Source organism: Temnothorax americanus, unplaced genomic scaffold (genome assembly GCF_048541705.1).
Source record: "Temnothorax americanus isolate GAGA-0224 unplaced genomic scaffold, ASM4854170v1 Scaffold8, whole genome shotgun sequence".
In the NCBI taxonomy this organism is placed as follows: domain Eukaryota; kingdom Metazoa; phylum Arthropoda; class Insecta; order Hymenoptera; family Formicidae; genus Temnothorax; species Temnothorax americanus.
Window position 1 is genome coordinate 1773699 of NW_027509802.1, and position 25284 is coordinate 1798982.

The 25284-nt window shown below is 43.1% G+C and overlaps 1 protein-coding gene across 1 annotated transcript in view; it reads right to left on the minus strand.

The window, feature by feature from the left end:
- Positions 1-25284, minus strand: part of Mbo (nuclear pore complex protein Nup88) — a 67514-nt gene that overhangs the window by 15295 nt on the left and 26935 nt on the right. Inside the window, exon 2 of the mRNA XM_077423748.1 lies at positions 4400-4569. Coding sequence (XP_077279874.1) covers positions 4400-4569 — 170 coding nt within the window. The remainder of the gene's footprint in view (positions 1-4399; positions 4570-25284) is intronic.

A 25284-nucleotide genomic window follows, 5' to 3' on the forward strand; every position in this document is an offset into this window, starting at 1 on the left:
GTGTCTATTATCTACTTTCCGCTTCTTGCTGCAGGTGTTACGGCGATTCGCCTGTTTCGCGGAGCTCAGAATCTGGCTCGCAGATGAAGAGCCGGCATTAGGGGTTTACGAGGCGAACACTCCGAGGGTGGTTCGGCGAGACGTTCGCGGTGCCGGCGAGTGGATTGGGTAAAGGTCGGCGGGGGCGGTGAGGGGGTGGTTATAAGAGGTGAGAATTATTCATAAACGTAGGCTGACTTTTCGTGGCGGAAGAGAGAGAGAGAGAGAGAGAGAGAGAGAGAGAGAGAGAGAGAGAGAGAGAGAGAGAGAGAGAGAGGAGAGGCGCGCGAGTTGGAGAGAAGAAACGGGCGTAGATTTCTCTCGCTGTTCCCGAGAAGCTGAAATCTACCGAATATTAAGGAAGGTGAAGGGTGACGGGAAAGGTGGGCAGGGCAAGGTCCTCCAGGCCGCATAATAAACACATAACGGTAATCCTTAAAACAATAATTAGCTGCGCGGGCCAACCAAGAGGCGACGATCTTATGGCGCCGCGCGGAATGGCGCCGCTTTCGCAATTCGTTGTCGAATTAATACCGGGACTCGCGACAGTGTAGCGCTACTCACCCACACCGTGACCGCATTATGCGGCAGGAATTGTACTTACTTCCTATAGCGATTATCCGCGGGGAGTGTCGTCGCTGTTTTGGGGAGGCGAGCAAACCGTTATATCGTGGCTAAACTGTTGTTATTTACTGCTTTATGAGCACGTCTATACACTCTCGTAAAGTAGTACAATTTTTAAGGACTTTGATATCCCACGACAGAGTGACTATCTTACTCACATTATAAGATTGTGTCGATTATGTAATATAGAAAAACAATAGGTCAAAAAGTTCTATTTTAACATCAAAAACTTTAAATCGTCAAAAAATAAGTCTTCGCCATTCGGGTATTATCAGAATCGTAAGATGTCAGTAGTTAAAAACTGATCAGGCATAAATATATAAGTAGATACTGACTGTATCAAACATTTCAAAAACGCTGCAAAATTTAACGTTGATTTATACACAGAATGTTCCAAAATGTAATATTTCACGAAATAATACTTTGATTAGTAAAAAAAAAAACTGTTGTAACAAAACTGAATAATTTATTAATTTTTCATCTAGGATTTTTTAATTAGCAAATTTCACGATTTATGCTATATTTTAATTTAAATGTTTGCAAAATGATGTATATACATAAAAATCAACAATTTTTATGTGTATATATTAGACAGAATAATATATTTTATTTCGCCAGTGAATAGAATAACAATTAAAGGAATTTAAATTGACCGTAACTGGGCAATATATAACGTCTTTACGATATGAACATTGAAAAACTGTGAGCCAACTTGGTTTGTCGGATTCACACAGCACTTTTTTCAGGTCAAATTTAAAAACTATTTAATTTAGAAATTACATCAACTGACCAAAAACTATGGTAAAAAATTAATAATGTCTCGATATTGATCTGAAAAAAGTGCTGTGTGAATCCGACAAACCAAGTTGGCTCACAGTTTTTCAATGTTCATATCGGTAAAGACGTTATATATTGCCAGTTATATGGTCGATTTAAATTCCTTTAATTGTTGTATATATTAGATTCAATATAAAAACAAACTTATGGAAATAATTTTCCTGTATTCTTATTGATAGAAATTGCGTGAATATATACGCTTTACAAACCAAAGTATCTTCGTCGTTAATCTGATGAGACGAAAACTTGCACATTTACATTTCGCGCATCTTTTCTCTCGGTGGTGCAAACGATACTGCCAGATTCTTTGATCCTCAATTCCTCAGGGATGCTGAAAACATCCGAGGAGGACGAAAAAGTCTCCCAAAGGTGAGAGAATCGTGCGAGAATCTGTCGGGAAGGGTAAAAAGGAGCTCGAAATGAAACGGGGTGAGACCGAAGGGGTGCCGCGAAGTGGTAATAGTTTTAATCCGGTGTCTTGAAGTCAGGATTTGGCGGCGCGGCAGTTAGTGGCTGCCAGTAAGTCCAGGCGAACCCACTTCGCGCTCTGATATCATAATCCGAATAATCACTATTATTGCCGCCATTTGCTTAATCTGAAGCCCGTCCTCCCCGCCCCGCCGCGGGTCGCAAGCTGCGGGACCTGTTATTCGGTTTCAGAACGAGAACGATGAGGACGTCGAGCGTCTTATCGAAAGTTGCCTTTTGCATCTTTAAATCTCTTCAATTATTTCGACGCTCTGGAACGAGAACGACCAAGTCTAAACCAAGTCTGCGATTCGGAAATTACTGGACTGGACAAATATCTGTTCTAATCGCGGAACTTACTTTTTCTAATTAGTGGACATTGACCTACTTCGTGTAATGATAATAATAATTTATTAATTCTATCGAGTAATTCTTAATGCATAAATAATTAAAAAATAAAATTGTAATTTATTAATGTCTCGCGCGAAAGCAAAAACTATACGTTCTTATAATACAAATAATTTTTAAAGTTAGAACACAACAGTACACTCTTTCCGTGTCTAATAATCTTTGACCTTCTCTAATATTCTCCTGGATCGGTCTAATCCTTGTATCGCGATATCTATAGTTACTTGAAATCGCGAGAAGATAACATGCTCGAAGTTTCAGGCCATTGGCGAGGTCACGCCGCTGGGTCTACCGGAAGTTTCGCCGGCAATAACGCATAAACTTCATTTAGCCTTATTTAAGCTGACTGGAAGGTGGCAGACATTAAATCCCCGAGATTCGTTCTAATGGCCGCGACTCACTCAGAAACTGCTCCGCGCGATCTTTCGCGCGGTGTGCGCGCATAATGATAATGCGTCGTGCGTTCTTAATAAATTCGCTCGAATCCGGGCAGGCCGGGCGAAATCGCCCTAAGTGAAACGACGAAAAAACTTTAGCGCAAACTGCCGCTCTTAATCTGGACAGTTTGTTTAGCGGCGGTCGGTTGTTCCTCTCTGCCTTGCTTTCCTCTTTCTCCCTCTTTTTCGCGTTGCCCTCGCTTTCCCTTTCCCCCTCGAGAAATGAGCGGGTTCGTTCGCTTCCGGAAAAAGTTCGGAATTACGAATTAGCAGGAAGTCGGGGAAGGTACCTGCATTTATTGTGAATTCAGCTTATTATGAAATTATAATGCGTGGGACGACTTAAAACGAGTCGGTTACCCCTTTCGCGTTTATTCCGCCGGTGGATTAAGAGTCATCGTATTTCGCTATTAATTATACGCTTAATTCAGAGGCGAGTTTTTAGTTGTAGGCGATACCTACCTTTATCTCGAAATATTTTGTAAGTCTCGTATTACGATAGGTAAAAAACTCCAAAAATTTATTTTGCTTGAAATCATCAACATATGTCCACATTACTTTAGTTAGATATCTTTTATAATTGCTCAGCTCTCTTTGTGACTATATTATATGAGATTGTGATTCTATCACTGACGAACAAGGTATAATAGCGCGATATTACAGAATGGACATTAGGCGCGGATGCACGAAGGACGTTCAGGATACTGATCGACTACGATCGACTGCACCGTGATCCAGCGACGCGCGAGCGCGTGTAATCTCCAACGGCGCCCGTAATTGCGCGACGTTCTAATCGCCCGAAAGATTACGACCGGGGGTCGGAGCGCAAACGGGACCGGGGGCGGCGGCGGCGGCGGCGGCGGTGGCGGTGGCACACACTACCGGGTAATGTTACGCGAGACAGTAGTCTCGGGTGGCATGTGTCGTTGATGAGGCGGTTAGTATTCAGCGGTGCTTCCCGGCCCCCCGGAACTTTTGAAAACTAACCGAGTAAAGCCACCTTAATTCCATAAGAGGGAGGCCGAAGGGGTTCCCCGGGCGTCACCGTAACACCCTCTTAATTACAGGATATTAGGACGCCTACGGGAGACGCGGCGACGGCGCGCGGAGGGAAGGCAGATAGCGCGATTTATTATCCGCCGCTAACCTTATCTCCGTTTTTACGAGTCAGACTTTCTTGGTGCGCGTTTTCTTTCCGGATGGTGTGATTCGGCATGCAAGGGGCACCGAAATGAGATACCCCGATCGTCGACATCGGTCGCTCCGGTGTCGCTAATTTAATTATTTTGTCGCATTCCCGTGAATACTCGGAGAAACCGTTAACAAATACATTTCAACTAATATGCTTTACAAACTTTTTAAAATATCTGAAGATGTATATGTGATTAAGAACAAATTGCTGTGGTTCACTTACATAATTGTTTTATCGAGACATGATTATTCGTATTAAGATCTTATATATTTTTATGTGAATTAAGACTTAGATATAAGCAAGTCTTTCTTTATTGCTTGCATAATATTTAAACGCAATTTTCATAAAGGCAATACAGAGATTTCCAAGATTAATGTATACATTGTATACTCACGTGCAAAGAATCTCTTCTTTGCCGCCTTCGTAAACGGCATCCTTGCCCCATCGTTTCGGCAATTCCATGAGAGCGATGCCCAACTTGCCCCATAGTGCCAGTTGCGTTGCTGTCTCGTTTATCAGTACGTTTGTGACCTCAAATATCGGCGGATCTGTTGGTTGTAGGGTCTATAAAGAATAAAAAGTAAAGAATATTGTTAGTACGTGGTCATAAATATTATTTCATCCTAATAACATTACCGCTTATAATTTTGCTAATGCGATATAAAGAATAATTGAAGTTAAGATTTCCCGATTTCAAATTTTGGTTGCCTATAAAGATCTATAAAGAAATCACTTTTAATAAAGATACAAACGCGAGAGAGATACACGTGAGATTAACAGATATCTTGCCACAGCTAGAATTGCATCTCGTTTCTGTATAACGCGGATACGTCCTCGTGCATCCGTAAGATAAAGACTTCCGAATGAAGATCTCATCACACAGCTGGCACCGCGCTTTCATTAATTAAAATTCTAAGAAGGCAGGCGAAGCGAGAAAGAAAAGTGGTATGTCGCCGATCCCGAAAGCGTTCTTGCGCGAGGTATAAATTCATTATTACACGAGCCAGTAAGCACGCCGCAGGATTCCTCGCCCGATCGCGCCGTTTTCTCTTTGGACCCTTCCTCCCTTTCCTTTTTTCCACCCTCCCCCACCCGTCTGTCTACCTATCTACCCGCGAGATATCTTACCCGTCCCATTGCTCCTCCCGCTCTCCGAGACGCGCATCGTCTATCGATTAAAAACTTTATAATACGATCCCGCTCCTCGTTTGTTTTCCAGTTTGATTTTTATCGTGCTGTCCCGGGAAAAAGGCAGGTGCGCAACGTCGCCCGCTCTTTTCCCCCATCGCAAACCTCCTGATACCTCTTCGACGTTCTTCTCCGCCACCCCCGTCGTTCCACCTCCTTGCCCCGATATTTAATTTCGAACTAAGTTCGCCAACGCGAACATCATTACGAGGCGGCATCCCCGCAGGTGGGGTATCGCCGTGTATCAAGGGGCAATTACTTTTTTTCCTACCCAGAGGCTGGTTATTCCCCGGGTTTCTCCGATAGGGGAGACTTCTTCGTCTCGATATATCGGGTATCGTGTCTCGCGTTCGACGTGGCCTCGCGAAAGCGCGGACGAAGCGAACGAAATAAACTTGCGCGAGGTATGTCGTGGATCTTTAAAGTAAAAATATTTTTAAAGGTATAGGTATAATGTGGAGGTACATTCTGACAAAATTTTATTTCTTTCCGAACTTTGCTTATCAAGAATCATTGCGCCACTAAATCATTCAACAACTATACTCTTTTTCGCATCGCGAATAAAATGATATAATATAAAATTCAATTAAATCATGTTTTTTTCTTTTAAAATTAGCAAAGGACTATATTGATGAGTATATTGATTTATACGATCGACAGAAAATCAAATTATCATTGCGATAGCGTAAAAACGTATTCACGCGGTGGTTCATCCAGGACACTCCGGTGGCGGCGAGGGGTAAGGGTTGGTTGAAAGCCAGGGCGCAGTAAAGGGTGTCGGACGATGGTACGCGCGGAAGCGACGGCACCGGAGTATGAGCAGGAAAATGGAAGGGTATAAAAGGGGTGGTGAAGAGCGGGAGGGAGGGGGAGAACGGGATTCCCGAGTACCGATGCCGACACACCGGCGCGCGAGGCTGTAATGCGTTATTAATGAACACCAAGAATTTCATTAAAGATTGTTTGTATATCAAACTGTCCACTAAATTATGCCCTATAACCCCCGTGGCGCCTTCACGCGCCTGGAAACTATTGGCTGCCGCAGTGGTGTTGCCTTTTCCCAAGTCCCGCGTGGCATTGATAACCCGCGAGGCAGGCAAAAGCCACAATCGCCGCGGTAAAAAGCGAACGGGCTGCTTTTTATCATAGATATCGGTCGCGCTCATCGCGCGTTTTTTCCCTGACTGATTCACGATTCACTCGATCGGCCGACAACGCTCGCAAAATTCGTCGTCCGTCGAAGTCAGTTATTTCGCGACCTTTGGGACATACATTATTAGGAGGGACGATATAGGTAGTTGGGACGTGGCGCGTGCGATGAGAAGCAAGAAGGACGATATGTATGTGGAGAACAAGAGAGAAAGAGAACAAGGGTTGTGAGGGCGGGTGGATGAACGGCGAAAAGGCAGAGAGAGAGAGAGAGAGAGAGAGAGAGAGAGAGAGAGAGAGAGAGAGAGAGAGAGAGAGAGAGAAAGAGAGTGAAGAGAGTAGGGCACGGATGGTGCGTGGGTGGAGGGATACAGTTAATCGTTGGGAAGCTATTAACTTCGGACTGGAATGCCCCATAGCGCCTCATTTCGTTCAATGCAAATTTATACCCGACGCCAACCACCTAGCGCGCGCTCTTCGTTCTCTTTCGGCCGCGAAAACCCGAACTGGAAAACGAATGTGGTGCTCTATCAGCGATAATTCTTTTTTTTTTTTTTCGTAACATCGGTTTTGGATGTGACACATGGTTCTAGTGAATGAAGAAAGATCAGGTATATGCAGCAATAAAAATATCAATTGAAAATGGCAAAAGTATGTATAATATAACTCTAAAATAAACTGAACAATTTTTAAGTTCAATAAACATCCAACATAGATATGTTCAAAACAAAGATATGCATATAAAAATTTCTTAAAAATTATGAAATGTTCAAAAGAAACTTGAAATATTTTGTAATTTGTAAAAATAAAAAAACACAATCGACATGAATACTATGTAATTGATACAAAGAAGTGAAAAATATATATATCTGGGTGAAATCTTCGCGAGTTTAATAGGGATCAGGACGGCGAGGAAGATTCAGCTCCTTCAACTTATCCAATTTGGTTGTCTCCTATCCTTGTAGACAATCAACGTCGTAATCGGTGACCCGGTTCGCAGCATCATGAAACTTGGACCCTTCTGCTTCCATCGCTGCCTCTACCTCTTTCTCCCTCCCTCTTTTCCCCCGATCGTACCACCGTGGTGTTGCCTTATTAGTTTAGAACTTAGGTTTACCGTAAAGTCGCGCGTGTCGCTTATGATCAAAGTCTGCTTGCCAGACGACGAGTCTGAATTTCGCTTTTCGTCGAATTGAATGTCTTAGGAGACCAAGGAGAATTTCAAATTGTACTTGTGATAACCGTCGATTCTTGTACGAGTCTTTACCACTTTATACATATATATGTATATATAATTTCTCAGTGAAATATATATTTATTGGTGAAATGCTGTAAACAGAATTAAGTATTTATTTAAGTCAGTGCGCATGCGAATATTTCGACTAATGTCTGGAGAAAGGCGCACGATTTTTGGCGATGTATTCCTTTCGCATTGTAGCATTTAGTTGGTGTTTGCTCGACACAAACATCGGTCCAAGACAAATCCCGGACGCGGATTGTCACAGCGGGCCGAAATATCGCGCTGGGTGCGCGCGACTTAACGCGCGAAATTGCGCGCGTACGGCGAAGCGGGCCTGACAAATGGCGATGTAACGGGTGCTCAAGATACACATAGTTAACAGCGAGATGCGGCGCGGGTTGACTAACGACGTCGGGCGTTCTCGCGCTATATAATTTCAAAACACACGCGGGCACGCGGCCGAAATGTCGCGTGTAGAGCGGGGGACGGGAACGCGGAGGGTTGACCCCGACGTGCGAACATTGCGAGCGCCATGACAGCGCCTTAATATGAACAAATGCCGGACTATATCTCAGCTTGGGTTTGCTTTGCATTATTCGGCTAACGTCCTCGTTTGCCATCCTTACGTAGATGCCTTACATTATGACGACCGCTCTTCGCGCGGAATGGCTGTATACTTCTCTTTTCGCAGTAACGCGCGTATTACCGAATGTGAATTGATAGAAATGCAAGGGGGGTGCGTGTAACTCGCGTGGCGACGTCCGGATATATATATGTCTCCAAAGTTGGGAACTAAAGGCACGTCTCCTATAAAATAATATATATTTCACGATAATGATAACGCACGCGGTACATTATGCTTTTATCAATTTGCGTGACTACGTGATATGTATAATGACGTTACTGTAGACGCGTGTTTATATCAACAAGTAAAATTATCGTTATCGATTGGATAATAGTTCTGTTGCTCGACTCCTCATCAGCGAATAATTTCTCGTTTCATTTTACAGCGTATTAGAAAAACGGAAAAAGAAGAGATTCGAGAAGGCGAGGGAAAACGTTTAGAGAACGAGTCAAGAAGGGAGGCTAGCTCGGGATATAAGTCGGATTTTAAGAAACCGTGACAAGACTCGAGATGTCTATCCGACTGGTGCTTAGCGAGAGTTCGCGCAACGGCGATGTTAATGGGTCCCCGCTTTCGCAGGGGGGAAAAAAAAAGAAAAAAGAAAGAGAAGATACAAAAGGAGAAAGACGGAGAAGCGGAAGGGTGCGCGGCAGGGACCAGGGAATGGATGTGTTCACATTATACCCTCTGTTCTTTTAATTTCTTCAAAGGACCCAACCCCGCGACACCCTCTCCTCTCACCCTCGCCTCCGGATTAATAAGGCGTCGACAATATAACGTCTTTTTTTCTCTCCGCGCCCCCGAACGGGATGGCAGACAGCTACCTAAAGTGAATGAAGGCTCTCGGTAAGAGGAAAAGCAACAGGGGGGATACTCTCTTACCGGTACTTAGCGGCGGGATGAGTCGAGCTGCCGTTAATAAATGTGTTTCTAACAGTGGAAAAGAGAAAGAGAGAGAGAGAGAGAGAGAGAGAGAGAGAGAAAGAGAGAAAGTGAGAGGGGACAGGAACAACAGTGCGGAACATGGCACTCTCTCGTTAGGCTCTGCCGACGACGACCCCGAGGAATACGTCTTAACGAGGAGAAAACTTTTAAATGCGCGGAAGCGTCGTTCGTCGACGTCGAAACCGGTCTCGTCTCGCTGCCTCTTTGTCGTGTCAACCTCAGCAAACGCGGGATATCAATTGACGATTATTAATCGAGTCACGTGAGCCGCATTTCAGAAAGCAAATACAGATGAAATACGGATATGCATTAATCTCTTTGCTGTTAAAAAGATTTTAAGATGTAATAACTGTAGTTTTATATTAAATTTAAAACAATACATAGATATATAATGTAAATATATAAACAATTATTTTTCAGATATTTCTAAATATTCGTAGTAAAAAAGTACCAATAAAATCTTCGGATTCAAACTCGTCAGTAGCGACGAATAATTCTCTTATATTAGGTTGTGAAGAATTCTCATCGCATAATAAACGCATCGGTTCTTCCCACGTATCGATCGCGGAATAACATCATTTACGGCGTTTTATCGCGTGCGGACAATTTTAGTCCTACGACGGGACGTTGATAAAGGTCAGTTGATTTTCGGGGCCGCGGCTCCGGAGCGTTGCTCCGCTACCGCTGGGACAGAGCGGCCACGGTTAATGAATCGACGTAATCAGAGGGTTGCGGGGTCAGGCGACGAATGACAATCGAGTTTTGTATTAATGCCCGACCGCGCCGCACCTACGGCGGACACAGCCATCAGGCTGATCGCTCGTTTAATCAAGCGAGCCGCTAACGCGATTAACTTATTGCGTACGCTCTTGCCATTGCGTACACACGTGAGACACACGTGAATCAGCGATATGCGCGAACCGTAATTGCCATTACGGTTATACTCGCCGCCGCTTTCTCCTCGCCCTCGCGCACTTCCGACACCCCCTTCTTCTCGTGAAAGAATTCGCCGATATCACGGGGGCACGTCCATTCCGCCACGATTATGCGTGCTTGTATACATTTCGTGGCCACCCTTTTTGACATATCTTTGATGTTATCTTTCGCATTCGTCGGCTGACTCGATACAATCGACCAGTTCTGTCCTGTCATTCTCATTAATTCGACTCGGTGTTGTTTAAACCGAGGTACATTATATACCTCACGTAATATAAGCGCGGTCACGCGGGACAAAGTTCGCGCGCGGATTGCTTTTCATGATATTAAAAGAATATCAAAATTATCTTTCGCGCGTTTATATAATTTGTTTTAGCCGCACGGATTGTTTCTGTGCGCTTGTCGAATGCAGTTCTTATGCAGAGAGAGAGAGCCGCGATCCCCCTCTTCTCGTGCACTTCTCGGCGAAGTAAAATTCCTTTCGACATCGCTGCGGCCGGCGCCTCTGCGGTTGATATACCCGTATTTTCTAAAGTGGAGATATGGATACTTTATATACACATGTACTCGAACGTACGCCCTCCCAGCCGGACATCTAAGAACCGAAGGCGCCGATGTTCGCGTGCATGACCGCGACGACGTGCACACAAACGCGAATGCCCGGTGAATGGTCGCGACCAAGTGAGTATTCCAGCCGTAGATTATGATAATTTGTAAAAATATGATATCGATTTTCGTTGTGTATGCTAGCATCAAACAACGCGTTATCGTGTATATCAATTAATAAATTAAATAGATAATAATTAAAACAGTTTAGTGTCAATAAAGTTTGAAAAATTCTTAATCATGTGACGTTGGATAAACACATTTTATTACTTTGATGTTCGCTTAATCGGTGTAAGATGTAATTAATCCATAATAGATGAATTATGGGTGAAGAAAATAAAAAATGATAATTTATGTAATATTTTAATACATATAATTAATATATATAAAAACAAAAATGTGACGATAATCAAATGGTCTAAATAAGAATCGAAAATCTTCGTTAATAATAAAAAAAATTCATTATTTATATTTTTATGCCAATAAAGTGCAAGTCTACAATCATCTCGAAAGACTGAAAGAATCTTACTGCAGCTTTTTATGCCCTCGCGCGACGCGATGTCCGTCGCTCTTCCGGCTCATTTCCGCAAGTAAATGCGCTCGCTCATTTTATACTTCGGCCACGAGGCGCCAATGTCTGCACGCATGACCGCGGCACGCACATAAACGCGAACGTCCGTGTCCGGTGAATAGCCCCGCAAACTCCGTACAATGTAAGAATCGGTAGGTGGGCGCGGAAGGTTACCGCCTGGACCCTGCCGCAGGATGGGAAAAGCGCGAAGAACGGGGTAAGGGGTGACAATGGCCGGGAGGAAAGGGGGGAGAGGTGACGGCTACACGGGGAGGACGATATAGAATTTTAATATAGTGGTTTACGAGCGCGATTGTCCGCCATTTTACGGGCGGTATAGGGCGGCCATTTGAATTCTTAAATCTGCATACTTTGCGGAATTGCGTGGCCGGGCTATGGCACGACGATGGGTAGCGTCGCGCGGCATGGATAGCTTGAGGCCGTCCAAGTCCAACGTATGAGGAAACCCACCGGAGTGCGTACGCGTATAAGGGGTGTCGCGAAAATCGCGCGTTTTCCCGCTTCTCGATTATCAATGTGATATCTATCAATGTGTTGATAATTAACGCTATATAGTTACTTAATCGATAGAATTTTTATTCTAGCACTAAAGCGATTGTCCAGTCGAAGCAAGCTGAGAAAGGAGACTCAAGCAAGATTTCGATCTTCGATCAAAACTTGTCAGCTTCAAAATTTCAAATATCTCAAAGCTGAAAAAATCCGTCACATTATTTTCAATTTAGATTCACTCGTATGTATGATTTAGAAAAAGCACTCGACTTCTGCGGCACCCTGTACATAACTGTCGTCGCATCACGCGAGCGCTCCAACACCCTGATGGTAGTCTCTCTATATTACGACTTAATAAAATAATAACGTAAGCCTTGAGGCACAGCGGCACGTTTCGCTCGTGAGTGGATGCGAATGGAATTGGCGTTGGCAATTGCGAGTGTGAAATCACCGGCGGGGACGGAAGGGAGAAATTTATATCGCGATGACCGCCATTTGATTACCATAGAATTCGAGTTTCTTCGATCCGCTGGCGGATTATTAATTTTTCCGCCCGTTATTAGGCTAATGGGGATGATGGACGCGAGCATTTTATTGTTATAGAATTTTCGTGTTAAGGGGGCTATTCGAACCCGATTCCGCGAGTTGCTGAAACACAGTTACGTATAAGGAACAAAATCTACCGTTCGTGCTTACGTTTTTAAATTAAAACGTATTTGACTGCCTGCAAAAACCGTTCTACGATCATCCACCGCAAGAGAGAGTCAACCCTTCGCCCCGGGGGTTAACTTTCGGTCTCTTTCCGCTCCTGCGATTCGAAATTAATGGTTCGGGGATCGAGGGGCCTCATTTGGCGCACCTTAATCAGGCGAGGAGCCCTTTAGGTATCCGTAATCGTCCGAATACGCATCTCCGCGCGCGACGACGATGACGACGGAGAGAAGATAGAAAGCGTAAGAGAAAGAGAGGATGGAAAAGGTGGGAGAGAGGATGAGAAAGAGGAGAGCTCTCGCTCTTGCGATATAAGCCATATCAGTTATAATTTATAATGTTATGGCGATTTTATGTATATCTTGCCTCGGCCTCGGCTTCCCCCGCGCCGAGAAGTATTATTTAAATTAAACGGGGCTAAACTAAAGCGAACCGGGGGGGCCCATCGAAGTGGCGGAGAGGCGCCGCGCGGCGGTATGCAAATTATTATCGCGGGGCGATAATTTAAATGCATATTTCGCCTCCTATATCATTTTATTATTGCCAGCCAAGTTAAGTCGGTCCGTGGGCTAACGTTTACGAGGACGGCGTACTCGCTTTCCGCCGACCGGGGGGGTGTTGGTGGTAGTGTATACCATCACCACCACCATCGCTCGCCCACGTGGATTCCGTATTAGAAACGCTATCGAAGCGTTTTCCCCGTATAATCCGTATTGTTCGCCGCCTCCAGCGGCATAATATCCTGTCGGGTAACGGCCAGCGGGCAGGATTAATACCCGAGGACTAATTGTGTACCACAGGAAGCGCTGGCTCATCCAGCCCCAGCCCCATCTTCGAGATATCCTTAGCGCTGCTGTGTCACTTCGCGCCCAATGAGTCACCTCGGCTAATGATATATCCGACGAGTAAACTCCGCAAGTAACATACGGCTCGACGTCTTTTTGCAACGCGCTAGATCTACCGATCTGGAATAATATCCACGATCGAGAGAACTTAAGATCATTTGTTAAATAATAAAGATAAATTTATTGAAAGTTGTTTGTCTTAAAAATTATTATTAAAAGAATATTGATGGTTTGCATAAAATTGTGGAATAAACTGAATAAAAACTTTAGAATTTCAATGGATTAATGTCCTGTCAGTATTTTTTGGACAAGCTCTTCTTAAAAGGCTTTTTAAAAATATATGCCTATAGAATTTGCTATCTAAAATCTCATTAGGGAGTAATTTTCTAGGCTACATTAATATAGTATGGAATTTAAATTTAACAATGCCAGAGTTACTTTAGATCTAACGCGGATAAGTTGTTGCGTTTTGCAGGCAATGCATTTCGAGCACGTATGCGCGTCCGAAGAAGATGACGCACTCGCCCGCGTGCTTATCCGCGCGTTACGAATTCTCAGGACGAATCTGCGAGGTCCACGGTTGGTTCTGCTTTTTCCTCCTCCTCCTCCGCCTCCTCCTAACGGTGTCCTTTAATCCAGATTTACATTTCACGGAACAATAGCAAGTAGATCCCGCAAAAGATTGTGCAGGATGTTACATTCGAAGTTTTAAGGATCTCCGAGTTGAAACGCCGCCCGTCTCTACCATCGCCGCTACCATCGAGGGTTACGGGGACATCGGTCACGTCCGCGTACACCGCGTACCCCCCGAACGACGAAGAAGGGTTAAAACCTGCGGGCAGTATTTTAATTCCCGACCGTTATCGCGCCGGTGGCTCGGGTCAGTAGCGAAAGATACATGTAAGTTGACCCCGCCCTCGAGACCTCTCTGGACGCTTATGAATATTAATTCCGTCCACCCTGTCCCCCTTCCTCCCCCTGAAAACCACGTCTCTCCCTCTTCCCTCAGGAACCACCACCTACGCATCCGAAAGCGGACCCGACAGGAACAAATTAGATCTTTCCTTCCATACATTTCCCTTTTATTCGCGCGACTCCTCCCGAGCCATCGCCGGACTCCGACCCGCAATTCCTGGCTGCTCTCATAGCTTTGTCGAAAACACCGTGTTTTTTACGCGCCAGCCCGCGCATTGTTGTGGTTGTGATACGTAATATCCTCGCTGTGACTGTTTCTATCAGCACAGGAGAGATAGGCTGCGGTCCACTTGACGCTACAAATTCTTTGGAGCCTCCTTCTTCTCCTTCTTTCTTCATTGAAAGAAAAGAGAAGAGGAATGCTTCGAAGCATTTGTAGCGTCAAGTAGACCGCAGCCATAAATATATTTCTCGCGAGAAAAAATGCCTGTCCCGGTGCGAAACCAAGACATCTCGCGATCTCGGAAACTGTGGAGAGAAAGAGAGAAAATTCTGGCTGTTATCGATATATTTTTAATTGCAATATATCGCTGTGTCTCAAACCTGCCTAGAAGTATTTTAAAAAGAACAGATTTTATAATGAATACGAAGGAATTTATTGCTGTATCTTTCAAAAATATCTCTCGGTATATCTCTCAGTTTCTAACTTGCGACTCTAATTCCGAAGGGTGCCGGTTTCAGCCCCGTGTTTCTACGTAATACACCCTCATGTAGATGGGCCACGCGAATATACGTACGTACAGGCAGATACGGCTCGCCCGAATCTAGCAATCTTCTACCCGGGAATACAACCAGAGGAGTTAAAACCACAACGCGAGTGTCGTATCTTAGGCCCTCTCGCGGCATCTTACGAGGTGGTTCTCCGTGTATTACGGCTAGATCTTATTATCAGACTTTCATTCTCGTGTACAAACGCGAAGATCCCTCGACGCGCCAACGCCAATGCACTAGTCGAGGAGCCAGAAATAATTCAAAACAGGGAAAAAAACATTATATATAAAGCCAAAAGTTATATTCAAACATGCTAAATTTAAAAGTATCCGAGTAAAACTCGAATTTCTTTCATTGTTTTACATTAATAAACATATTAACTCCGAGTCGAATATTGTACTTATTTCGTATATGCACTACGACAGCGCTTTTTTTCAATGTTTGACCAAATCGATCTATTCTACTTTTCGAAAAGATAATATCGTTTGAAACTCGGTCAGATTCTTTTTTAAACCGATGCAGTCTTAACGATTCGGCGGTGATCCCGCTTATCTTTGCCGCAACCTATGAGATTAGCGTCCGAAGGGAGTATTCGAATAAATAACGAGGTAAACGAACGAGTAAACATAAATATTCGCAAGTTCCACGGGGCGTGTTCTCCCAACTAGTCCACGACGTGACTTAGCTCACCGCGAGAGGACGACGAGAAGACCGTACAACTCCGCAAGAACTTCTCGTCGTTTCGCGAATTTCCGTCTGCGCGTTCTTACGCGTATATGTATATGCGGGCCCCGTGCACGCCACTATTTCGGTTCGCCTTAATGGATTTCGCAGTAATTGTAAAATATCTCGTGAGTTCTCCGCGCGCGTGCATTTACGAGCGGACACGCGCGCATCCTGTACACGGGCATCCCCCGGTTTAATTTCCAGTCCGCGTGTAACAGGTAACTTTCCGAAGTACTTTCCGAGCGTATCCGACCGAGATTTATTTTAAAAGCGTGACATATGTAAATCAAAACTTTGGTTGGTTACCTCGGCCTTACACGCACTATCCGATCTAGGATCGCAGTGCAGTGCTCTCAAGTATTCGAGATCAAGATTTTAGAGCTTAATATAAACGATATTACGTTAATATATCGAAGAAAAGTTGCAACAGATGATGGAAAGAACGTCTGTTGACTTCAAATTTAAATCAGTTTAAAAAAATCTTTTTGCGACTGCAATGCGTATATAATGCGGTAAAACACTGATATGTTCTATATACGGTTTCGAGTAGCCTGACGAGATTTTACAGAGATCCGGCAAAACATATTAATGCTCGTTTGTTGTTTTCGCGGATGTCGGAATGACTAAACCGAGTTGTCGCACCCTCTGCATCCCTTCGCGGTCCTAAAGGAGGCTCGACAATGGAAGATGAAGGAAGGATCGCCGTCGTGGGGGGGGGGGGGTTAAAGAGACCGACGTCAAACGTTAAACCATAATGCCCGCGCCGTCGGCAAGAATGTCCCCGCGGTAGTCGCCCACGTAAAGTGGCCATTTGTCACGTTATTACGCGCGTTTGATACGACGTGTGGAAGCCCACGCCGCGGCACGTGCTTTCTCTCGGGCCTCGGCCGCGAGGGAATGCGACCTTACCGCGGTTTAAACGCGCGCTCCTAATGCGAGTCGATTTAAAATATAAATTCTCGGCGATACGTATACTCGCGACTGTAAGGGTTTCCCTCCCCTGGCCCCTTCCAGTCTGTCTCTGTGAAATTCCGGACCGTATACGCGACTAAGCGCGTCGCTTCCGCGAAGAGCGCCTTGTCTGGAATGGTCTGGATATCGCGGTGTGCGGGGTACATCAAATTCCTCATACTTCTCTTCTTTTAAAACTAACGGTACTGTCATCTTCCTTAACTGATGTGAGTATTTTTCTTTTGAGAAATTCAAAGCACAGATAATTCCTAAGCCAATAAACGATTGAAATCGTCAAATTCTTTAGCGCTTAATATTTAAACAATAAATGAAGAAAGTTACTTTCCAGAGTAACTTTAATGAAGTTTTTAAGCGTAGTTATGAAAATGTTCAATATTGAAGATATTATTAAAAAAGTACAAGAAAAGACGTCGAACGAGAATTCTTAAATAACTCTCGTGCTTCTCACAACGGTATATTGCCTCAGTATTTCGCGCTGGCGTGAAAATCGCTCACTTCAAGCAATCATAGGAGATAGGGAATAATCCCATTCGTCAGGTTGTCGTGAAATGGAGCAGAGCTTCGGGAAACAAATGATCGAGCAGTCGTGGAGAAGCGTCGTTGAAATACAACGTCGGATTGCGAAGGCGCATTACCATATTCACAATTTGCTTATGCACCTTCTTCACGTATAAGTATTCACGCTTCTAGATCGACATTCGACAGCAATATTGATGACTTTGTAACTCATTAAATTCATGTTCGGGAAGACGTATGGTACTGTGTATTTTCTGTATTGAGAAATAAACACAAATTTAAGAGAAAGACACAAGTTGATATCAATAAAAATATATACGAGTGAGGCACCGAAGACTCTGCGATAAGTATCAGTCTCGGCACTTCCTTTCAATATATCCTTCTCAATCGACTCCATCATAAAAAGAAACGTAGACAGTCGCCAACGGCGCAAGAACGACGTATCGGAACGGACGGCGGTCGATTATGAAAATCATGGCGATTGCTCATCGGCGACGCAGTCTTTCTCGGTCTTGGGACGCGGGATTAGCAACGGAAGCGAGTCGGCGACGGGCGCAAGATCGTCATATATACGTAATAAATAGGAGCCATTCGTAACCGCGGCCGGCCGAACTGCTCCGTTCGACGCGGCGACCGCGACGGCGGCGACGACGCCCCGAGTCCCGTCGGATGCGCCGACTGATGCTTTTTGCCATCGGTAATAAATTACCCATTGCGATATTTCTTATTGTTAGCGGGGTGCTACCGAGTGCGTCTGAGGGCTCGATTGGTATCGTGGTCTCCATGATATTTATATATATAGCCGGTGTCGCGGTCGTTAATCAAAGATATATGCTTCGACCGCGCCACTCCCCGTGACGGGCCTTTCCCTCCTCGATCTCGCTTTTATTTTTGTATATAAGTCGACGATTGCGTATTACGTAATGAAAAGTGCTTGACGTCCGTCGTCAATTAAAATTTGAAAATGTGTGACTTTTACTTCTCGAATTAGATACTTTGATATAAATGATAATAGTAATTGATAATACAGTGGTAATCTCTCACTTGAATTTATGCGTCGTAATGCCAGTTATAATGAGATGAGTAAAATGCGAAAATTTACCATTAAAGCAAGATTAATATGCGATAATAAGATTAAAGTTATTCGTGGGAAAGATAGAGGCGATAGATCGAAAGCCGAGAGCTACTAAATTCGAACGTCGTTTGTAAAATTTCGCCGAATGGTAGATTGGAGGAGCATTAAGAAGGCCATTATCCGGCGGAGGAAATCGTGTCGTTATAGGCTGCGGAAAGACGGTCGCATTTTCCGAGCCATAAAGATCGGATATTGCGAGAATTATTCAGGATAATTTAAATTGCGTGTCGTCCCCCCCCCCTTTCTTCCAACGCGGCCGTCGATTTTCCGCGAAACGCGTTCTCTCCCAAAGTAGACGCGCGGTATAGCGCGTTGCCAAGAAAACAAGGGCATAAATTATGTACAGATAGGTACTATAATTTAAATTGCGTTCCACGCTTCGGCATTCACGATTTCGGAACCGTCGTAAAATTCAAATCAGCTGCCATTATTTCCTCGCTCCAGACACTCTTGTATAATCGAAAGATTGCCACTAAATATATTTCTTCGTATCGATATCAGCTATTTTGCAAAGAATTAAAGCATCGCGCGCGAATAGTGAATTATATTCAATAAGTAATCTAATTATCGAATAAGTAAACACACGTTCTAAGAATACACTTAAGAATTAATGAAATTTTTACTACCTAATCAATCGGTGACAGTCTCGCATCGTAATCGCATTGCAAGTAAAACAATTTGTCTTTTTCTTTTACTGAAAATAATTAAAGTATAAATTCTGCAAATTTTGCGACATGAGAATTTCTGGCTCTGTTTTCGCTCTAATGTATATTTGTAATAACCAAATATTCAATGTTGTTAAAACTCGAATGTACTTTTCGCTTTTATCCTACGTCCGCGAGAATCAAATAAGAACATCTTGTCGCATGGTAAAAGACAGCGGAGAGTTTCGCTCGTCTGAAATAAAACGAAAACGCAGAAGAACTCTGTCGATTTTCGTTCCGCCTTTGCCATCGCGAGCGTCTGAGCCGAATGCCTGAGTTCGTTCTGGGCTCGTCACACGTGACATAAATCTATCTATCCACGTATAAGGATATAATATGAGAATCGGATCCGACATTACGTATGATGTATGATGCTTGGCGGATACACCCTTGGCAATTCTTCGCCTTTCCTCTCTTTCTCCGCTCCGCGTCGACGCTGGAATTCCGTGCTCCGTATATTGATGCTCCAGTTGTCCTAAACCTCGCTCCCCCAAAAATCCACGCGAGAGCGTGTATAAACGCGGACGCACACACGCGCACGTGAAAGAAATATCCTCTTCCCAAATGTCAGCTTAAGCGATCTTCCCTGGTTTTGTCTACTTCGAAGCTACTCTTGGATTCACAGCTATCGTTTGATGAATCGGGAAAAGTTGCTATTTAATCCTTAGATCAGCCGTAGATTGCGACGAGGGTTGCGGTACATGAAAAATTGTTTTGCAATGAAATATTAATATTGTTGTCCTTCTGAATTATCGGGAGGATACCCGTATAAGAGATAAGAGCATCAGACTATCATTTATGATGTACCATGGCGACATGGATTTACGATACGAGGTATATACAATGCGCAATGTACGCGATAGAGAAAGTTTAATACATCGGACAATCGTAACATTTCGATGTGTCTAGACATTCGTTATTTGATTATCGAAACGCTCTAAAGGACGGTATTTCCTTTCTCCGCCGGCGTTCGCCGATGTTGTTCGATCTTCCATCGCATTAAATCCCTCACCGACACGGTTCCCGCAATCACCCTCTCCTTCCAAGGGCAGGCAGAGGAAGCCTGATGCTAATAGTTTAATTGAATTCCGATTATCCGAAGAGGCCCACCCCACCGCACAGTTTCGCAGTTCTGTTGTGCTATGAATCAAAAGCAGGGCGCGCCTGCAAGTGACGTAATTATTGAGACCTCGATTTCGCTAGAAGCAACCCCGAATTTTCCTCCTCCTTCGCCGTTGAATGAAATGACAGACGCATTAAAATATTAATGATCTGCGGTATCGGAAACAGACTTCGAAAAACGGCTCCGGTCGCCCCGACCCCTCTGCCGGCATAAATCACTGCCAAAGCATTGATTCCTTGCTTTGAGATGCCGTCTTAATTCCACCAAGATGTCATAAGATGCCATTCAAATTTCACGTTACTATATTAAACTCTTCATAAGATTGAGGTAAAATCTTATGCAAAATATCACCGATGATTTCCGTTGATTATTGCACAATAACGTCACATGAAGATTGTTATAATGATAATCGAGTAAAATATTTTAAAACAGAGTAGCATCTGTAGAACAAAAATGATCGTAGTTATCGCTATAATAATAATTTTAGAAAATAGTTATGTAATTTTTGTCTTTTTTCAAGTGTTCGTGATGTGTAATATACGGTTATCTATATGTCACAATAATTAATGTGGAAAAAGAAGTACATTCTCACGCATTCGACAAGTTCATGAATTTCAGTCGTTAAATTCAATAAAGAAGTTAAAAAAAGACACTGAATGCGTAAAACGTACGATTAATCTTTCTAGCGAGAGCTATCGGGGAGATGTTGCAGCACGGCATATGGGTCTGATATCGAGAAAGGATATCACCTGTTGCATCCGGAACGATGGGGTTGGGGTCACGAGGGTTACGGTTCGAAGGCTATTCAGGAGTTCGGGGTAGAAACGACCCTCGATTGGTCGTGTAGTGGCCAGCGAGTGGCTATATCTCCTCAAACGCCGTGTAATCGCCGTGATACCTCTGCGCTTTCTCTGCTCAGACGCGAATAATGTCACCTTAAAGTGACATATCCTAGAGAACGATTATTAATAATAATCCATTTCGCTTTTAATGCAAAGGCTGCAAGTGAGAAAAATATAAATAATCAATTATACAAATTTCATTTAAAATTTAAACAATGCAAGTAATATATTATGATGTCGAGTATTACTTCATTAATTAATTAAAATTTCAAGATAAATCTTTTTTCACTCGATAGTTTGTTTTTCGAAATGATAAGGATAATTCTGAGAGCGTGCCCGGTGGCACTTGCGCCTCGTATTACCAGATGATTTCACTCGCGCGAACGTGCCGAGCATAAATTTATACACAGGGGGTTTTGATCGTATTATCTTCGAGTAGCAAACGTATAGAAAAGCAGCAAAGCGAAAGAGGGTAAGGTATAGGAGAGACATCCGAGGCCGTCGATCTCGACCTAGGTCGAGAGAGGGTCCACTACGACGGAGGGCAGGCTTGGATTCCTGTGGGATTCCCGGAACAAGGTTGGAATGCTTTATAAAGGGGGCCGATGACCAGCGTTTTACGGTCAAAGTAATAATCTATTACTTGGCAAACTGTATAATCATATTGATTATAAACAACCATTCCGAAGAATTATTAAAACTTTGGATATCATTAATTTTAACAATCTTGCAACTCATATATACATCTAATAATCACTTTGTTTGCTATATTAAACATTTGTAACGATAAAGAATAATAGTACCAGCATTAATGTTTCTTACTAAAATAATGGGCTAAAATATGTTGAAACATAATTTTTTTCTATAATTAAAATAAAAAACTTATACTTTTAAAAGTTATTAAAAAACGGACGCAAGAGCACAGCCAGGGTAAAAAAATATTGGTGTCGATAGTTCTATAATTAAACGTTCTGATTAATATCGGCGAATAAGAGAGTTATTATCACCTGCCATTAACAAAGTCATGGTTCGCATGGATGTACCTAATTTATCAGTGATTCGTGGTATTAGGGGTAACGAAATGGATGAATGAACGAACGGACGGAAGGAAAGGAAGTAACTGTAGGGATGAAAGAAATTCCAATAAGAGGATGAATACAAGTCCGGGTAAGAAACGAGCCCATTTTGATAATGGGTTCGTATACGGGGACCAACGCTACGTGACTGTGGGGATTTAGTGAGCCATCGCTGCCGGATCACCGAGGAAAGCGAGGACACTTACGTGTGCGAACTGACACACGCGAAGCGCGAATAACGCGCACATCCATAGATTCGTTCCATAGATAAGTCGGAACACTTTCATCTCTTTCTCTGAATTATGACCGACAGCGCCGTATATTTGCTTTCGCCATATATGTATTCAAATTCTGATAAATTAGTTTTGCAATTAGAAAAATCGTAGAAAAAAATGGCAAAAAAATAAAAATAAAAGAGAAATGGATCTAAAACGATGCACGATCTGGAATGTCAAAAAACTAATTAATTAGTGCATAGAAAAATTACATAAATTCAAATTTTTTTCTAAATTTTCTTTTGTAACTATATTTTTCGCAAGATTTTTGCTGACAGTTGAAAACTGTGATAATCTTAATGAGCTCTAACGAATGTAGTGTCAAATGAGTTAATGTTTCAAGCAGAAAACCCTTCTTTCTAAAATCGTCCTCTTTATTTCAGTGTATTTAATCGGTCCTACCGTCATTAGCACTCTTTCCCGACGAGAACTAAAGCCGGAGTTAGACCGGGACGCCGTTGCGGTTTACGTCGAACCAGGTGCCTGCCAGAAAGGTTAATTTTAACGAATTCAACGAAGCGAGAGAGGTCGGAGTTTAACAGGATAAGCTAATTGTGGGGTATTGGCTAAGAAGTCGGGAGAAATGAGGATGTGGTGACGAGAAGCGAGAGCGGCATAGAAAGAGAGACGGAGAAAGAAGGGATCTCTTCTCCCGGCACTAGTCGAGGATCGTTAGCAGCCAGCAGGCGACTGGAATTATAATGCAGTTTCTTACCGGCGATCCGGGACGAGGATTCTGTTTTCCACGAGCTAGCCTTCGATCGAGACGAAAGGAGCGGCGAGCCGAGGAAAAGATATCACCGCCTGTGTCTTTCAGTCGTTGACCGTCTCAACATTGCACAGCTAACTAAATTCGGTGTTTATTTTTATATATATAAAAACATAAGTAATAATTGTGTAAATAAAAAACCGGACGAAATTGCTATTATTGCAAACCATTCGTACGATAATATGTTACTCATTTCCAAAAATAAATTAAGTTAAAATTGTAGATAAATGTAGATTGATTTTACATAGTGTATGAATACTTTGACGGACATCCTGCGGCTAAAGAGAGAAATAAAGACGAAGGATTCTTTCAGAGATCATTAATCATTCGCAGAATCATCACTGAACTATCTATTTGGAGGACGACGGGCATATAATAGATATCACGGTCGAAGGCCGTATGGCTTTATTTCCGGTGTAACGCATGTGAACGTTAAAGCGAGCTCTTAAAGACGTCGAGATAAAAAAATATTTCGTTTATTTCTTCTGTTAAGAAAAGTGTAAAATATCAAAATGATTAAAAACGTGATTAACAAAATATTTTTAATATGTAATCAAATAATAAGTTTAGTGCCGTGAGCGGTTTGCATCTCAAAGACAATAACTAACGCTAAATTCAATTATCTCTTTCTTGCCTATCTTTTAAGAAAATTAAAGATTGGAAATCGCCGATTTGAGATTAACACGAACTAATATCGATGCAGAGAATAGATTGCAACAGATCCAAGTTAATTTATATCTGGGTCGAATATCTCGACGTAGCTCGAGTCACCAAAGTTATCTGTCATTCGGAAGCTTTCGGTCTTCAACCGGAAGACGGAGCGGGAGAACGAAGCGAACTTCCTCAATCGTCGCTTTATACCAGAGGATTAGATTAAGTCCGCCAAGAAAAATCTATCCAACCCCCCTAGGACGTCTCGCTACATTCCGAGGGAGCGGACGAGCTGGAAAAAAGAAAGCCAGCAATATGGCCGGTTGTCCTGACTCGGATCTCTCGCGAAAGATATCCAGCTTTCGCGAGAGGGATAGTCGTCGGAAGGTCCAATGAAGAAACGACGGAGAAAAGAGGTTGAGTCTCCGAGTAAGGGGAGTGAAGAGAGGAAGGCATATGGAGGGTATACCACTATCCGTAGGTAACTCAATTTAGATCGAGTGCCGAGCATTTGTTATGGAGGTATACGGATCTGCGCCTCGTCCTGGCCCCCGAGACACGGCACGTTTTTATTTCCTATTATTTATCTGGATAAATAAGTCAGTCGCAACTCCCTCAGCTTGGACCGTCGGTATCTTTTATTATCGAGGACATTCCATCATGAAGATTTGCGGAACAATGATCGGAGTGGGTTTAGTACGACCGAAACGTTGGACGGAGAAAGCTACATAATTATCGGCCACTTGAGTTAGAAGTTACTTATAAGAAAGTTATTTGTAATAAATAAAATGAGATATTTACTTGTAATCTGTTCGGAGCTAATGTCGATTTTCTACGAATTTTTTATGACATTGCAGAATAGTTCCTTCCTTTCCTAAACGAAATGGTAGCTTGTCACAAAATTGATAAATATATATATAAGACATACATACATGTCCAATTTTCAATTTAACATGCATTTCCAATTTTCTATTAAAAAATGTAAACAAAGTTTTTAATCATGGAACTAAGAATAATTATGAATGTATACGCTTGCATTATTTTCAATCAAAAATAATTATCAATATTTCTGTAGGATCAAATTCTTTAAACGGTTAATATTTATTTGCCAGTTGCTCGCAAGAAAAAAGTTAAATAATATATGTAGATATATTCCTAAAAATGATACATGTATCATGCGGCGTGTTTGATACGGCACATTTTAGGTCGCTCGGCATACACGAGTGCGGTTGAATATGGAAGTAGTAAGCAGAGCATAATTACAATGAGCCGAAATTACTAAATGCGCCCAAAACGTTTAACGAGGGAACGGTGTTTCAGCATCGGCGAATCCGCGTCGTGTGTTTTTGTCACGTGAAATTAACGCGCGCGCTCGTGGATCCAAACGGTAATTCCCGACAACGACAACGACAACGACAACGGCAACGACAACGACGACGACGTCGTCGGCGACGATGTCGACGGCGGGGTTAAAGGTG